Raw genomic sequence first — 19,213 nt, 5'->3', positions numbered from 1 at the left:
GAAGTCAATGGTTACAGGTTTTCAGCTTTCTTCAAATTATTATTTTGTGTGTGTGTGTTTAGTAGTATAAAGAAGTTATTTGAAACTTTAAAGTTGACAACATTTGCATGCTTTGTGTACATAAAAATCACGTTATAGGATTAATTTAATGGAGACACGAAAACTGGATTTCTTCTATTGGGCAAAACAACACTGCTTTACCAACAAATGCTGTTTATTCATCAGATCATAGTATAAAACAGCTGCATTGTGGACATTTATGTTATAGCTTTTGATTGTATTAGTTACATAATAAGAGATTAAAGGGATAGTTCACCCAAAACTGAAAATTCATTTACTCATCATTTAGCTACTCGCTTCAAACCTTTAGTTCCTTTATTCTGTTGAACACTAAAGAAGATATTTTGAAGAAAGCTAGACACCATTCACTTCTATTGTAGTTATTTGATTGAAAGTCAATGGTTACAGGTTTTCAGTTTTCTTCAAATTATTTTTATGTGTTTTCAGTAGTATAAAGAAGTTATTTGAAACTTTTGCATGCTTTGTGTACATAAAAATCACGTTATCGGATTAATTTAAGGGAGACCCCAAAATTGGATTTCTTCTATCAGGCAAAAACAACACTTCTTTACCAGCAAATGCTGTTTATTCATCAGATCAGAATTTAAAATAGCTGTATTGGTAGTGGACATTTATGTTATGGCTTTGAAATAATTATGAGAGCTTAAGGGAATAGTTCACCCAAAACTGAAAATTAATTTAAAATCAAACAAAAAGTGCTCAGGGGTATAGCTTAAATAATGTGTCGGTGCTCTCTGGGTAAATGTGGAAAATATTAAAAAGCCTTTATTGACATGGATATTCCTTAAAAGTGTTTCTGCAAACATTTGCCTTCATTAGGGTAACAGTGATCAAGTGCATCTGGAGATTCTTTAGAATACTATGGTCTCATGACTCATTAGAATATCTAAACAATACTAAAGTAATATATTGAACACAAGGTAAACTCAAATTAATAAATCAGCAAAGAGAGAGGGGAAAAAACAGTTAATGAAACAGTTAAAAAAGATAATGCATGCTATACAACATATTTCTCAAATAATACAATGTGAATGTATATTAATTAAATAATTAATAAAGAAATTCATTTACTTATCATTTAGCTACTTGTTTCAAATCTTCACGAGTTTCTTTATTCTGCTGAACACTAAAGAATACATTTTCAAGAAAGCTGGAAACCTGTAACCACTGACATTGTAGTTGTTTTTCCTACTATGAAAGTCAAGGGTTACAGGTTTTCATCTTTCTTCAAATTATCTTCTTTTTTCTTTTTTGTTCAACAAAATAAAGACGTTATTTAAAACTTTAAAGTCGACAATATTTGCATGACTTATGTAAATAAAACTGCATGACAGGGGCGACAGGCTGGCTCAGTGGTTGCCTCACAGCAAGAAGGTCGCTGGTTCGAGTCCCAGGCTGGGCCAGTTCGCATTTCTGTGTGGAGTTTGCATGTTCTCCCCGTGTTGGCATGGCTTTCCTCCGGGTGCTCCGGTTTCCAACACAGTCCACTGACATGCACTATAGGTGAATTGAATAAACTACATAGGCCATAGTGTATGAGGGTGTTTGGATGTTTCCCGGTACTGGGTTGCAGCTGGAAGAGCATCCGCTGCGTAAAACATTTGCTGAATAAGTTAGCGGTTCATTTCCGCTATGGCGACCCCTGATGAATAAAGAGACTAAGCTGAAGGAAAATTAAAGAAAATTGAAATTGCATAATAAGATTTATTTAATGGAGACACACATATTTGACTCAGCAATTTTGACTACAAAGCAGTGAATCACTTCACAACTTCACCAATTGTTTGATTGTAAAGTCAATGCTTGAAGTGGAAAATTGTCCTTAGACAAGAATGGGTGTTGTTCAGAATTTTAGGACAACTTCATTGAAAGGTGATGTTGATCCATTTGAAATACACTGATAAATAAACTCAAAAGAATTGCTGGGTTGTTAAAATATAAAAGCATAAAATATGGACAAATCCAACTGTTATATGTCATATAAGAGTAATTGGAAAAAAAATCAGCTTGTCCATATTTGATTCAGCGTTGGGTTATAACAACTCAGCATTTTTTTGTGTTTATATACTTTCCAAATCTCTACCTAATTTCCATTGAAATGAAACTAAAGTGAATAAATGCATTGATTTGGTGAAAGAACATCTGACCTATGACGTGCATTTACTAAAACTCCACTATAAAAGTAGACGCATAAAGATCTATAATAATATTTAAAGTACATTTTGCACTGCGTAGTGGGTGCTCTATATAATTACAGCCCTTTAAACCCCCATCATATAAGCGCGAGCCGCCCCTCTGTGTGCCACGTATAAAGCATTCCAGCCTCCAAACCCGCGTTTCCGCATTTCCCTGCAAATACGGAGCCTTTTCCTGCGCAATCTCCGTTCCCTAAAGCGACACCGGACACATAGGAAGAAGAAGAAGAAGTTTGAGGGAGTTTGAAGATCCGTCCACCACGTCTACACATTTCACTAGGGTTTGAGGAGCTGCTGCAACGCAAGAAAGCAGCAATAAGCCCTTTTGCACAACACACGGAAGATGATACGGTTAATACAGATGATTCTCCTGGCTTTCCTAGTGACTTTTGTGGCTTGCAACGCGCCGCCGGTACCGTTAGATGACATCGTGATAGAGAAGACCTTCACTCCGGAGCGCTGCGAGCGGGCGGTCAAATCAGGAGACTATGTTCGGTATCATTACATCGGCATGTTCCCTGATGGAAAGAAGTTTGACTCCAGGTTTGTGCAGAGAAATCATGTTTGACCTCCATTGTTCATCTCCTCACCTGGCCTGAAGCCATTTGCGCTTGTTTTTAAGTTTACAGTCAGTTGAGCGCAAGCCACGCAGGCAGACCAGACTTCATCAATTAGCCCACAGTAGTGGACATTTAGATGTGCGAGAGTTTAGTTTAAGATTGATTTAACATTTTGTGAATTGATATAGCATGTTTAATGAATGCATACGTGGATTGATGAATGAATGGATGTGTGTGTGTGAGTGAGTGAATTTGTCAATGAATGAATGAAGTAGTTGCATGCACGGGTGTATTGTGAGTAACTGTATGAGAGAGCATTTATTTCAAAGGACTAGACTGTTAATAATTTTAATTTATTAATTAAACATGGCTTAAATGCATGCATGCTCACTTTATAAGTAACTTATTGTGGCAAAATTATTATTACATTTTAGAAATGCATGATTACATCATTATATCATTATTAATTATATTATTATTAAAATGATTATATTTATTATAATTATTATATTTGTATTTTAATTTCATTAAAAGTATGATGAAGGAAATCAGGGTACATCAAAACAAAAATGTGCAAATTGTGAGATAATATGACTTTTTAAGGAAATATACGTTTTTTGTTCTTAATTTTTGGCAAATAAATATATTAGTTTAAGCATGATTTTGATTCTTTATTATTTCGTTTAGTAACATAATGCAAGAAAATCTAATTTCACAGTTAGTTAAGAAAAATACAATTATTTTTATGCTAAATGCAGGAAAATGCATATTGATTATGAAAAATAATTGTATACGTGGTTTATTTTACAGTAATAATTTAAGATGCAATTTAATTGCCATGTAATATCAATTAGCCACATGTGCATAATACAATAAATTAATTAATTTAGGGTTTAGTTACTTGTATAATAAAGGACACAGTAAAATTAGGCACACCACATTCTCTCTAATATCACGTGTTAATATCTGAAAATGAAAAAGAATGATGCTAAGTTTGTACTATACACAACACCAAAATATCTGTTGATGCATTTATGTGTGTTTTGCAGTTATGACCGTGGAAACACCTATAATGTGTTTGTCGGCCAGAAGCAGCTGATCGCTGGGATGGACAAAGCTTTAGTAGGGATGTGTGTTAATGAGCGATGGATGATTAAAATTCCTCCACAGCTCGCCTACGGAAAGAATGGTTACGGTAAACGCACAAACATTTCCTACATCTTGCATGAATGTCTGTCGGTGTAGATGCCTCAGCACATTTATATTTGCATTGGAATATAGCACTGGGTAAGATGTTAATGCATGAGGCCTACATTACCCATGATTCTCCTGCACTCCTGCTGAGTCAGAGGTGGGGGGTACGGGAAGGTTGAACAAATGGGAGTGAATGAGTGAACTGATGAAGAATGTTGAGCCATGTACACTTGTCAGAACTAGTTGAAGTGTGTGTGTGTGTGTGTGTGTGTGTGTGTGTGTGTATGTGTGTTTGTCTGCCTAATTCAGTTGAAAGAAGCACAAACATGTTTGTAATTAACATACAATGCTGATCAAACCCTAGAATAATGTGATTTTTTAAAAATGTCTGTAAGATGCACATATAAGCTATATTGAGCTATCAAAATATCTAAAATATTTACTTGTATAAAAAATATAAAAATAAATAAATAAAAAAATAAAATAAAATTATATATATATATATATATATATATATATATATATATATATATATATATATATATATATATATATATATATATATATATATATATATATATATATATATATATATATATATAAATTTTATATTTAAAAAATATTTAATATAAATAAAAAAAAAATAATAATATATATATATATATATGGCATTGTTTTTGCAGTCCACTCTGGAAGTATCTTTCCCATTTATTTTCCCATTGGGATTAAAAACAAAAGTCTTTATTAAAGTGTTATAAGCCTACCCAGGAGCAGAATCCCATTACAAATTTTGATTTGAAGCAAAAGAAATATAAAATCAAAAAGGCAATAGCAAAAACGTAATAGTTTTAATGAGGGAACAACTCAATGTAAAAAAATATTGTATTAAAGTTGTTGGTTGTGTCTAAGAAACAATATTTTCTAATTTAATGCAAATTATACACATAAAAAATATAAGTATTTTAAAGGCATTAGAAGTATTCTTTCATTCATTCATTTTCCTTCAGCTTAGTCCTTTTATTTATCAGGGTTCGCCACAGCGGAATGAACCTCCAACTTATCCAGCATATGTCTTACACAGTGGATGCCCTTCCAGCTGCATTCCAGTACTGGGAAACACTCATACACTATCACATTCACAGACACACTCATACACTACGGCCAATTTAGTTCATCCAATTCCCCTATAGCGCATGTGTTTGGACTGTTGGGGAAACTGGAGCACCCAGAGGAAACCCACGTAAACACGGGGAGAACATGCAAACTCCACACAGAAATGGTAACTGACCCCCTTCTTGGTGTGGTGACAGTGCTAACCACTGAGCCGCCATGTTGTTGGCATTAGGAGTTTGAATCAATATTGGTGCTTAATAGGAGTAGGCCGTGCTACATATATATTTTGATTAATTTCCTGATTGTAGATGTGTTTTCAATCTAACGTGAAGTGAATCTTTTCAAAGTTTGCAAAAAAAATCATTCATTCATTTTCTTTTCGGCTTAGTACGTTTATTAATCCGTGGTCGCCACAATGGAAGGAACCGGCAACTTATCCAGCAATGCTTTACGCATCGGATGCCCTTCCAGCTGCAACCCATCACTGGAAAACATCTGTGCACACTCATTTACACACATACACTACAGACAATTTAGCCTTCCCAATTCACCTATACCACATGTCTTTGGACTTGTGGAGGAAACCCACGCAAACACAGGGAGAACATGCAAACTCCACACAGAAATGGCCGAGGAAACCCAGCCGAGGCTCGAACCAGCAACCTTCTTGCTGTGAGGTGATTGTTCTACCCACTGCGCCACTGTTCTGCCCCAACAATAAACAATGCAAGCTTAATGGAGTTAGCTAACTGGTTTGCTATGTCAGAGTTTATTTGGCAAATAATTGGTTCACATTAAGGTACAAACCACCTCAAGCAAGTATAAAAACTTTTTATGCCAATTAAGGGATTTTTATTTGATATTTGTTTCTCTGTACACATAAACATCACTGATCTCAGTTATTAACACAAATGGATAGAAACTAATCTGATTGGTGGAATTTCCTGCATAGCATCATGGGTAATGTAGTTTTTCTATACAGTTCCTCTATTAAATTAGATTTATTTTCAATTATGCTGAATTAATGTAAAAATATTCATTCACCATGAAGCATATCCAACCAGTCAACAACCTTAGAGCTCACAACAGGTCTGTCTTTAAAGTTTAATCTGTTATTTCAAAACAATCAGTAAAGTTTTTAATTTGCAGCATGGTGGCTCAATGGTTAGCACTGTCGCCTCACAGCAAGAAGGTCGCTGGTTCGAGCCTCAGCTGGGTCAGTTGGCATTTCTGTGTGGAGTTTGCATGTTCTCCCCATGTTGGTGTGAGTTTCCTCCGGGTGCTCCGGTTTCCCCCACAGTCCAAACACATTCATTATTGGTGAATTGGGTGAACTAAGCTGGCCGTAGTGTGTGTGCGTGCGAGTGTATGATTGCATATGGGTGTTTTCCAGTACTGGGTTGCTGGCATCCGCTCCGTAAAACATGCTGGAATAGTTGGCGGTTCATTCCGGTGTGGTGTCCCCTGAGAAAAAAGGGACTAAGCCGAAGGATAATGAATGAATGAATGAGTTTTTAATTTGAGAACCCATGTACACTAAAGACAGGGTGGCACACTTCCCCTTGCACTGTTACTTGCATTGAACTCTGCTAGCAAGCTAATAATGCAGCCTTTATAGTAAACACAAAGACCACAGCATTTACTGTGCTTCTAGATGGGCAGGTTTTAGAGCTGCAAAGCAGGTTTGTATTTTTTCCCCCCTCACACAGTATTTTTATGTCATTTCCCATCAGGTGACATCATCCCTCCAGACTCCATCCTTCACTTTGATGTGTTGATGTTGGATATTTGGAACAAAGAGGACAAGGTGCAGACAAAGACCTACCACATGCCGGAGAATTGTGAGCGAAATGTACAAGTGTCTGATTATATCCGCTACCACTACAATGGCACTCTGCTTGATGGCACGCTGTTCGACTCCAGGTGAGCTTATTTATGTGGATCTAAAAAACAAACAACAAAACATAATTTTTTTAATTTTAAATATACAGTTGGAGTCAGAATTATTAGCCCCCCTGTTTATTTTAATTTAATTTCTCTTTAATGGAGAGATTCTTTTCAACACATTTCTAAATATAATTTAATAACTGATTTCTTTTATCTTTGCCATGATGACAGTACATGATATTTGACTAGATATTTTTTTAAGATACTAGTATTCAGCTTAAAGTGACATTTAAAGCCTTAACTAGATCAATTAGGCAAGTCATTGCATAAGGATGGTAACAATGTACAGTTGAAAAAAATACTGCGCAAGGGGGCTAATACTTTTGACCTTAAAATGTATTTTAAAAAATTTTAAATCTGCTTTTATTCTAGCTGAAATAAATCAAATAAGACTTTCTCCAGAAGAAAAAAATATTATAGGAAATACTGTGAAAAATTCCTTGCTCTGTTAAACATCATTTGGGAGCTATTAGGAAAAGAAAAACTAAATTCATACTATATACTACTTTTACAAATCTAAAAGAAAATAATATATTTAGAAAAATAAATATATTTTATATATTTCTAAAAGTGCCACAATAACAAGAGATTCAGTGTTTTTGAATAAAAGTTTAATGACTTGTTGCTGAATCAATCAGCATTTCTGAATGAATTAATTGAATGAAGTCAAATAGCTCACTCGTCTGGTCTGGTTACACCTGTTATTAAAACTCATTTTCATCAATCTGATCATAGGAGGACAACACTATATACAGGTCAAAATAGGCATTAGTTTAAAATGTTTTGAGCTTATTCACTTTCTAACACTAGTAGAGGAAGCCCAGGCTCGCAGGAAATATGTGCCTCAGCGTACGTTTTTGCAGAATGTAAAATGCGTTGCTCCGGGTGCATTTCGTTGCACATTTCAGATCACAAATCCAGTCGAGGGCGCTGACAACATTTTTGTAAATCTGAAATGTTACTTAGAGTATGTTTCAGATTCCTGTCCTATTTATACACATCCACGTACTGTACCATGACAGCAGCAGCGCAATGATATTACACAGCAACTAAAAATAGTTCTGAATCATTCATTCATTCATTTTCTTTCGGCTTAGTCCCTTTATTCATCAGGGATCGCCACAGCAAAATGATCCGCGAATTTATTCAGCATGTGTTTTACACAGCGGATGCCCTTCCAGCTGCAACCCAGTACTGGGAAGCATCCATACACACTTAATATTCATACACATACACTACGGCCAGTTTAGTTTATTCAATTCACCTATAGCGCGTGTGTTTGGACTGTGAGGGAAACCGGAGCACCCATCTCTCATAAATGTCTATATGGTTGCAAGATTAATATCATTGTGCCTGCTGCAGCCATGGTACAGCAGCAAAGCTCCTTGCCATATCGGCCTTAAAATAGTAACTTTTCATTATACATCGGTCTTAGTACACAGTGTAACTACAGAATAGTCAAGCTTTAAATAGGAAAATTATTGAAATCATCTTTAGTAATTTTTAAGCGAGATGCTAATGGTCTAATCTAATTCAATGATTTGTGCTAAGCTAAGCTAAAAGTGCTTCTCCCAGACCCGATGATTGGCTGAATGGATTAAAAATGGTAAAACTCAACTATTTAACTCCAGGGGAGTTGTAAAATTAGCATATTTTCCAGTGTAAAGAATTTTAAAGACTGCAAAACCTCATTTTGCACTTAGAATATGTTTATTGTTGGAGCAATTGGGTTTAAATCTAATTATTAATTATATATTTTCTTTCTTAATCATGAAATATCCCATGATAGTTATGCGCATTTCCTGATGGGTAACTCTGACGCCATTCTTTCATTGCAGTCACACACGTATGCGCACCTATGACACTTACGTGGGCATTGGCTGGCTGATCGCAGGAATGGACCAGGGGCTTCTGGGAATGTGTGTGGGAGAAAAACGCATCATCACCTTGCCACCTTTCCTGGGCTATGGAGAGAATGGAGATGGTGCGAGTCATTTCATCAGCAATGTATACTAACAATGCAAAATAAGCATAACAACATACAGTTATCTCCTCATACAGGAAGTGACATCCCCGCTCAGGCCTCTCTGGTGTTCGATGTGGTTCTGCTGGACCTTCATAACCCCAAAGATGAAATCACAGTAAAGGTGCAAAACCTTCCAGATCCTTGTCCACGCAAAAGTGAGGTTGGAGACTTCATGCGTTACCATTATAACGGATCTCTGCTGGACGGCACTTTCTTCGATTCCAGGTAAGAAAACCCTGCATTTGAACAGAAATGGGTTTTAAGTTAGAGATAAAGTACATCCAGGCGGCACGGTGGCTCAGTGGTTAGCACTGTCGCCTCACAACAAGAAGGTCGCTGGTTTGAGTCCCGGCTGGGCCAGTTGGCATTTCTGTGTGGAGTTTGCATGATCTCCCCGTGTTGGTGATGGTTTCCTCCAGATGCTCCGGATTCCCCCACAGTCCAAACACATGAGCTACTGGTTAGTTGGATTAACTACATTGGCTGTAGTGTATGTGTGTGTGTGTGAAAGAGTGTATGGATTTTTCCCAGTACTGGGTTGTGGCTGGAAGGGCATCTGGTGTAAAACATGCCGGAATAGTAGTCGGTTCATTCCGCTGTGGCGACCCCTGATAAATTAAGGGCTAAGTTGAAGGAAAATGAATGAATGAAGTTCATACAGGCCATTGTCATCACAGAATAAAGCTGTTGTATAAGAATGAAGGTCTTCATGTACTTTATCCTGCTTGTTACATGGCTACTTGCCACAAAATGTAAAAATAAGACATGAAAAATTGTTCTGAGCCGTAATAGTTTATTAATTCTTTCATTAACCCATGCATATTCTTCAAATGTACTACCTTTTCATTATGTTGGTGGCTGTTTTTGCCCCATTGACTTCCATTATAACCACATTTTTTGATTGTGAAGCCATGACACCACATTTTTTTAACGCACACACAAACACACAATACTCCATATAAAAGCCAGAAAGTAAGCTTTTTTTGGATTGTAACTGATGATCAACAGTAAAAAAAATCACAAACTTTACCTCTTCCCAACAGGGAAAACTACCAGCAATCAAGAATGCATGATTATATGCTGTCATGACATTGCAATCAAAAAAATGTCGTTATAATGGAAGTCAATGGGGTAAAAACTGCCACAAACATAACGAAAGTGTAGTAAATTTGTGTATTGTTTTGAGCTTTCAAAAAATTCCAAAGCATTTTCCTAAAATATGTGTCAAAGTAAGATTTGCCAGCAAAAATCATTCCATTTGCTGAAACTTGTGGCCAAATTAAGCCCCATAATCACCCCAGAGTGGATGAAAACATCCGCAACAGCACACAAGGGTTAAAGACAGAAATTTAAATGGCTGAATGGAGCATACACTAACCTGCGCATTATTCAGTCACAAGAGGGCGCCAAACTGTCAAAAACAGCGATGGAGACAAACAAGCATATAAATATGGATGTGAACGTGTTCACTGATATTCAAGATTATTCGAAGCTCCCATTTGAGCCTTGGAATGTTGACTGACCAATCAGAATCAAGTATTCCAGACAGTTGTGTAATAAAGCACTTGCATTTGTGTTTGTGTTGCAGTTACTCAAGGAATCACACATATGACACTTATATTGGCAAAGGCTATGTGATCGCAGGAATGGATCAAGGGCTTCTGGGTGTGTGTATTGGAGAGCGCAGGAAGATTACTATCCCACCTCATCTGGCATATGGAGAGGAGGGCACAGGTTTGTCTTTTATTAGTAAAAGGCAAAATTATTCGCCCTCCAGTGTAATTTTTATTCTTGTTCAAATATTTCCCAGTTGAAGGAATATGTTCACAGTATTTCCTATTATATTTTTAATATGAGAAATGGTTACATAAAAGCCGTTTTCTTATTTTTAAGGTCAATTTTTAAGAAATGTATTTTTTCAATTAACAAATCAGCTGTCCAATAACTGCCAAATTAACCCATTTAAGCCTTGAAATTGCACTTAATAATAAAGACTAAAACATTATTGACTTTCATTATGGGAAAAAAACGTAAATTATTTATATGAATTTAGTTATTTAAAATTATTCTGTTTAAAAATCTGTTGAAAAAATCTATTAAACACTCGGGAAACATAAAAAAGACAATTTCACATCATTTTGCCTTTAATTTTATACTCAAAATAAGCAAAAAGAATAAGTATAAACCCCTTTCATGCCCTCATACAGGAACTAAGATCCCTGGCTCGGCTGTGCTGGTGTTTGACGTCCACATTATTGACTTCCACAACCCATCTGATACAGTAGAGATCACCAGCGTTAAGCCGGAGAAGTGCACTTATAACGCAAAACGTGGCGACTTTGTCAAATATCATTACAACGCCACTCTCATGGACGGCACTGACATCGGCTCCACGTATGTTACTTTTACATATTCATCTTGTTGTTTTGGCTAATTGTTTCAAAAACGATTATCCACCTTTTTCCTGTACGCCCCATAATGCTTTGTGGGAATTATTAGAGTAACTTCTGTTAAACTGTTAACAATCAGTGTAGGTGACTATTGGAGGTATCATTATTCTCCTCATAATCTGATATTAAAGGTAAAATTTAATTGACAAATTACTTTCAGCAGACCAAGAATAACCTAAATAAGTCATATAATGAATAAGAAGCCAAGAATAAATCTTTCTGCAGCCATTATTAAAGACATTTATTGAATATTACTGTACTGTAGGGCAGTGTTTCCCAACCCTGTTCCTGGAGGCACACTAACAGTACATATTTCCGGTGTTTCTCTTATCTGACCCATTAACTTCAGGTTTTGGAGCCTCTTCTAATGTTCTGATGAGTTGATTCAGGTGTGTTTGATTAGGGAGAGGTTGAAAATGTGGATGGTTGGTGTGCCTTCAGGAACAGGGTAGGGAAACACTGCTGTAGGGAATACAAAGAGAAACTAATCTGGGCCCAGTTTTTTTTTTTTCAAATTTGATCCACATTTGAAAATCCCAAGTTTTGCTATCCAGGATTAGCTGATCTATCTTACTTGTATGACAGTTTTTAAAGGAACATTGGGTTTGATCTCTGTGATCCAAATACCAAATTTTAGGATTACCAAAAACAGTGTAGCCTACTGGCTTAGCAAAGAACAACAGGTAGGCATTGTTTGTTTTAATGGTGAGAAACAGAAACACTGCAATCAACAAACACTTCACATTTTTCAGTTTGTTCTAATATAATACTGCTTTAATATAGTTTTGTTGTTGTTGTTGTTTACCATATCTCATTAGATGTGACATGCTTCAAATAGGCTTCAAATATGAAGGAATTTATATATCATCAGTAACCATTACATTTGTGAACACTAAAAAATTATTTTATTTGGTTTATTTGGTTACTGAATCCGCCTTCTGATGGAATCAGGATAATCCTGTTTTTGGATCAAATAGATCCCAATCTGAGTTCAAGGTTTTGAATAACCCCAAGGGTAGGTTTGATAGAAATCAAATGTAAGAATGGATTGAATGGTCTGATCTTAATTCAAAATCCCACTGGATTACTTATGAAAAACTCGAACCTGGAGAACCAAAATAGAGTGAACTCAAAAGGAGCTTTTAATGCGTGTGATATTGATGTCACGTTCAATTACAAAGCAAAACTCTATATTAATAATGGATAAAAATAAAGCACAAAACCAGACATACCTCTAACTTTTCACTATGTATATGGATTTTTGTTGTAGCACACGCTTTTTATCTATCTTAAGTGTTGTTGTTTTTTTCAAAGGAAGTTCCCCTAAACCAGAAGTGAAACCCATCATTTGAATTGCAGTAGTCTTGTGCAGAAAAAGGTGGATGTTTCAACAATATTGTTTATCTAAATTCATGTTTTGCACTCTGTTTGTGTGTAACTTCAGGCACATCTTTGGTAAGACATATGATGTGGTTCTGGGAGCCGGACAGGTGGTCATAGGAATGGAGCAAGGCCTTACAGGAATGTGTATCGGAGAGAAGCGCAAGCTAGTTATTCCACCTCATCTTGCATATGGAGAGAGGGGAGTGGGTAAGATAATGCTCTTACAAACAATATGTATGTGTGTATATGTATGTATAGTTAAAGTCAGAATTATTAGCCCTCCTGAATTATTAGCCCCGCTGTATATTTGTCCCCAATTTCTGTTTAACAGAGAGATTTTTCAACACATTTCTAAACATAATAGTTTTAATAACTCATTTCTAATACCTGACTTATTTCATCTTATTTTACTAGATTTTTTCAAGATACTAGTATTCAGCTTAAAGTGAATATCAGTTGAACTTCAACTCTGAAATCTGGACTTTACTAGAACTATGTTTCTACTTTGACACAATCTACAGTGTGAAAAGCGCTATATAAATAAACATTAATTGAATTAAATTGAATAAAGTGACATTTAAAGGCTTAACTAAGTTAATTAGGCAAGTCATTGTATAACAATGGTTTGTTCTGTAGACTATTGAAAAAAATTGCTTAAGGGGACTAATAATATTAACCTTAAAATAATAATAATAAACTGCTTTTCTTCTAGCTGAAATAAGACAAGTAAGACTTTCTTCAGAAGAAAAAATATTATAGGAAACACTTTGAATAATGTCCTGCTCTGTTAAACATCATTTGGAAAATATTTGATCAAGACAAAAAAATAATAAATCCACAGGAGGGTTAATAATTTTGACTTCAACTTTATGTATATATATATATATCATAAAAGTTATGATTTAATATTGCAGATCATAAATCTTGTAACAATTAAATGTATCATAGATAGACAGACAGACAGACAGACAGACAGTGTTTATATTTAAAATGACAGTTATGATTTCAGATTGCAGATCATAAATCAAAAGTGATATGTATCATATCTATCTATCTATCTATCTATCTATCTATCTATCTATCTATCTATCTATCTATCTATCTATCTATCTATCTATCTATATATATATATATATATATATATATATATATATATATATATATATTTATTTATATTTATATAAATAAATAAATAAATAAATAAATAGATAGATAGATAGATAGATAGATAGATAGATAGATAGATAGATAGATAGATAGATATGATACATATCACTTTTGATTTATGATCTGCAATCTGATATCATTACTGTCATTTTAAATCTATGTGAAATTATATTTTCGACAATGTTACTCAAACAGGGACAAAAACAAAATCACATCTTGGCATCTTTAGCATTCACATTGCATCCAAATTTGACATTAAAAATATCTATATATTTTTCTCCATGAAAATTGGTCAGAATAACAGATGTTTTCATTTGTTATGGCTGAAAATTAGGGGTATTAACTCAAATAGTTTTCTGAAGTAAAACAAAACAAAAATGTCTAATATGACTATAAAATGCTTTTTAATACTTATTATTATTCTAAATAAGGAAAAATGTCATCTGTTGTTTACAGAATAAAACTAAAATTATGTTTTACTGATATTATAAGTCATCATCTATGTATATAAAATAATTAAAGTAAAAGCAAATACATAGATGGATTTATGATTGATAGTTGTGTAGTATGCTTACATGGCATCTTGATTTGTATCGGAATTTGTCAGGGACCCACCAGAGGGAGCCAGCACAAAACAAATCTGAAAGAGCTGAAAGAAATCAAGCAGTTTAAAGTGACAGTTCACCCAAAAACTGTCAAAATGTCCTCACATTCTTCAAAATATCTTCATTTGTGTTTAACAAAAGAAAGAAAGTCAAACTGGCTTGGAACAAGTGGAGGACGAGGAAATACAATACAAATTGTATTTCTACAGCACATTTAAAACACCTTCCATTGACCAAAGTGCAATGATGCCAGTGAACTACCCCTTTCAGTTCTGATATATTAGTTTTCATATAATTTAATGTCATTCAGAGATGTTTTAATTGCTAGGGGACACGCAGATGTTCCACAAATATGAATCCCTATAAACATGTATATTTCCACAAACAGAGAATATTTAGTAGTATTTGTGTGCTCAGATGGAGAGGTGCCTGGCAGTGCTGTGCTGGTGTTTGAGGTTGAGATGGTGGATGTGGAGGAAGGTCTTCCCGAAGGCTACATGTTTGTGTGGAATAACAACGTCACACCCGACCTGTTCAGTGAAATGGACAAGAACAAAGACGCACAAGTGGACAAAACTGAGGTACGCTGATTTTGACTTTGCATTTGTATGTGAAGCGTCAATTAGGGCTGCACGATATTGGAAAAAAACATTGTGATATTTTTATTTTCTGCGATTTATATTGTGATGCTCCACCGAATAACGTGAATAGCTCTATTTTTAAATAATTAATACATTTATATTGAATGGGAAGATTCAGTGCATCTGCAGAAAATATAATAGACTAATTCCAGTATAGATAAATAGAGTAGAGCAACGGTATGAATGAAGGAGTCTAACAGTATTCAGGTACCAAAATAAAATAATCACATGAACAATAAAGTTGTAGTCTTCACTATTTACATAATTAAATCAAATACATTTTTGTCAAAGCTACAAAATGCAATAATTCCTTGTGCCCATTTAAAATACTTACACAGTCACAGGCCTTAAAACACACACACAACTGATAAACTTTCACATTTTCATGGTTAAACTGAAATGACTCTACAATTGTACCTGGTCAACTATAATCCTGACTCCACATTTCAGATCCTGCGATGTGAATATTGCACAGTCACACACTGCGATATCGATGCTAAAACGGTATATTGTGCAGCCCTATCGCCAATTCATCTTAGCAGAGCTGGGTAGATCACTTATGATTTGTAATAAGACACTGATTCCAAATTACATGACAAAATTTGTAGTCAGTAATATAGAGTACAAATATATGGAAAAGTAATCTGATTCTCTTTGGATTACATTTAGATTACTTTTTGTGCTTACCGTTATTTAATGTCACATATTAAAGTAGGATAAGACTATTTTGACAGATGCAAACAAAAAATAATTGTTCATCATTACCAAGAGCTTCAACAGCTTCTTTTTAAAGTGCAATGATGGAAAGTTATAAATAATAATAATAATAATGATTTATTTTATTTATAAATGGCGCCTTTATGGACACCCAAGGTTGCTTTACAACAAACATCCCAAAAACAATTAATAAAACACTGGCAAACATCATTTCAAATGCATGAAAGATGAGAAAGTTATTAATACTTTCAATACAGTTAATATTTGTATACACTAACACTAATATCCGTTGCTTTTAGTGGTTACTGATTATGATTATGGTTTTAAACATTTCCTTGACATTTTTAAATTACAGCAAGATAACAAAAACCATATTGAAATTCACAGCAATGTCACTGCTACATCAAATATTTTACCTAAAAACACTAGAAGGGCATACAGTATTACAGTATCAATGGAATAGATCATATAACTGCAACATTGCAAACTTTAAGCGTTAAAAAAATAATAATAATAAAATAAAGTAAATAAATGAATAAATAAAAAATAAATAAATAAATAAATAAATAAAAATCGCTTAATTGTGAGCAACTAACTGCCACTGTGCAAACATTTAATCAAGTTATTCATAAAAAAGTAACTGTAGCCCCTATTGACTGCCTCTTTGTATTTTCATTGAAAACCATTAATATGGCCTGATTGTTTAATGCTTTTTTGAATAATAATTATTTTTTTTATTACTATTATTTTCTTTCTATTATTATGCTTATTTCATGTATTTTTTAAATTGTTGTTGTGTTGTTTGGTAATAATAAAAAATGTAAAACTAATAATAAAAACGGGGCATCAGTGGGTAGCACAATCGTCACACAGCAAGAAGGTCGCTGGTTCGAGCCTTGGCTGTGTCAGTTGGCATTTCTGTGTGTAATTTGCATGTTCTTCCCGTGTTGGCGTGGGTTTTCTCCGGGTGCTTCGGTTTCCCCCACAAGTCCAAAGACATGCGGTACAGGTGAACTGGGTAAGCTAAACTGTCCATACACTGTAAAAAGTGTTGCAATTTGTTTGTGTTGAATTTAAACAAACAAATGAAATTTAATAATGTTCAACTTAATTTTTTTGTTTAAATTCAGCCCAAATAAATTGTTTACAACCACTCAACGTAAAAAAATGTAGTAAATCCAAGGAATCATCTTTGAATAATTTTTTTCAGTGTAGTGTATGTGTGTGAATGAGTGTATGGCTGTTTCCCAGTGATGGGTTGCAGCTGGAAGGGCATCCACTGCATAAAACATATGCTGGATAAGTTGTCGGTTCATTCCGCTGTGGCGATCCCTGATGAATAAAGGTATGAATAAAGCCGAAAAGAAAATAAATGAATGAATAATAAAAACATTAAAAAATCATTTCCATTAAACTATAATTAACATGAATTTAAAAAAGTAACTGTAGTCTGATTACGAGTATTTTAACATGTAGTTTACTCTAATTACATGTACTTGATATTCGGGAATCTGATTATTCATTAATTTTCATTCGGCTTAGTCCCTTATTTATCAGGATTTGCCACAGCGGAATGAACCGCCAACTATTCCAGCATATGTTTTACACAGTGAATGCCCTTCCAGCTGCAACCCAGTACTGGGAAACCCCTATACACACTCTCATTCACAAACACACTCATACATACTATGGCCAATTTAATTTATTCAATTCACCTATAGCGCATGTCTTTGGACTGTGGGGGAAACCGGAGCACCCGGAGGAAACCCACACAAACACGGGGAGAACATACAAACTTCACACAGAAATGCCAACTGACCCAGCTGGGACTTGAACCAGTGACCTTTTTGCTGTGAGGTGACAGTGCTAACCACTGAGCCACCATACCGCTGGAATCTGATTATGTAATTCAGAATACATCCATTACTACCCCTCAGCTCTGTGTGTTTGTGTGTTTATCGTCAATACATCTGCGAAATGTAAACTAAACTCTCCATCCCTTTCATACAGTTTTCAGATTACATCCTCCAGCAGGTAGAAGAGGGCAAAGGTCGTCTGGCGCCAGGTTTCGACTCGCAGCGCATCATAGAGAGCATGTATGATAATCAGGACCGCAATAAAGATGGAAAAATCACAGAGGACGAGTTTAAACTCAAAGCAGACGAAGCAGCAGCTCATGACGAGTTATAAGACTGGACTCTGGGATGGAGGGTTGTGATTGGTTGCGTGTGGTTGAATATTATAATAAGTGGGAGGGGTATAAAGATATTGAATTTGCTAGTGAAGTGTCGCTCAGTGATGTTGATGCCGTGTTTGTCTGAGAGGTGTGTGTGTGTTTGAGTGTTCATAAGTGTGTTTATATATGACTTTTTTTGTATGTGAGTTGAAATGTTTGTCTGGAGTGGTGATACAAATGTGCAAAACTTTACTTTGTAAAAAAAATCCCTTAAATAAACACATTCCAACCCCCCAAAATCACTATTTTAGCAGAAAATATAGTTTAGGTTTTGCAACATGTTTTTTTTTTTTGAACAATTTTATTTTTACCATTCATTCATTCATTTTACTTCAGCTTAGTCTCTATTTCACACAGGGCGTCAGCGTCAATGCGTACATTTAATTTGAATGGGTGACATCAAGCGCTGCTGAACTGAATTGTTGATCCGTCTTTATTTCAGCGGATTTTGCTCAACTACAGTTAGGAATTTCACAACTTTTCAAGCACCAACGGAAGCGTCAGCCAATCAGATCGCTTTATTTGCATAAAGCGATCTGATTGGCTGACGCTTCCGTTGGTGCTTGAAAAGTAAGTTGTCGGTTCATTCCGCTGTGGCGACCCCTGATAAATAAAGGTATGAATAAAGCCGAAAATAAAATAAATGAATGAATAATAAAAACATTTTAAACATAATTTCCATTAAACTATAATTAACATGAATTTAAAAAAATAACTGTAGTCTGATTACCCCAGCTCAGACAGTGGCCGACTAATTTCATTGGCTGACGCTGCTATGATGATCGCGTCAACCCCAACTTCAGACAGGCCCTCCGTCAAGCGTTGACGCTGAAGCCCCGTGTGAATCAGGCATTAGAGGCTGCCACAGCGGAATGAACCGCCGGCTATTTCAGCATAT

The 19,213-nt window shown here is 35.1% G+C and overlaps 1 protein-coding gene across 1 annotated transcript; it reads left to right on the top strand.

Annotated features, from left to right (window-relative positions):
- Positions 1 to 2,440: 2,440 nt before the first annotated feature.
- Positions 2,441 to 18,554, top strand: fkbp9 (FKBP prolyl isomerase 9). The gene is made up of 10 exons (XM_056480122.1): positions 2,441 to 2,819; positions 3,886 to 4,031; positions 6,877 to 7,066; positions 8,929 to 9,074; positions 9,152 to 9,341; positions 10,705 to 10,850; positions 11,324 to 11,510; positions 13,011 to 13,156; positions 15,139 to 15,302; positions 18,090 to 18,554. Exons 1-10 carry the CDS (start codon positions 2,620 to 2,622, stop codon positions 18,267 to 18,269), a joined length of 1,695 nt encoding a protein of 564 aa, XP_056336097.1. The 5' UTR covers positions 2,441 to 2,619; the 3' UTR covers positions 18,270 to 18,554.
- The last annotated feature ends 659 nt before the right edge of the window (positions 18,555 to 19,213 follow it).

The sequence above is a fragment of the Danio aesculapii genome, chromosome 19, assembly GCF_903798145.1.
Source record: "Danio aesculapii chromosome 19, fDanAes4.1, whole genome shotgun sequence".
NCBI lineage: Eukaryota > Metazoa > Chordata > Actinopteri > Cypriniformes > Danionidae > Danio > Danio aesculapii.
The sequence above is the reverse complement of the archived record's forward strand: the minus strand, read 5'-3'. Positions and strand labels throughout refer to the sequence as shown.

Bases quoted from the DNA above. Each gene is read 5' to 3' on its own strand.
- fkbp9 (XM_056480122.1), top strand. From the start codon at position 2,620: ATGATACGGTTAATACAGATGATTCTCCTGGCTTTCCTAGTGACTTTT. The intron at 2,820-3,885 runs GTTTGTGCAGAG...TGTGTTTTGCAG, and splicing joins GGAAAGAAGTTTGACTCCAG to TTATGACCGTGGAAACACCT. The intron at 10,851-11,323 runs GTTTGTCTTTTA...GCCCTCATACAG, and splicing joins ATATGGAGAGGAGGGCACAG to GAACTAAGATCCCTGGCTCG.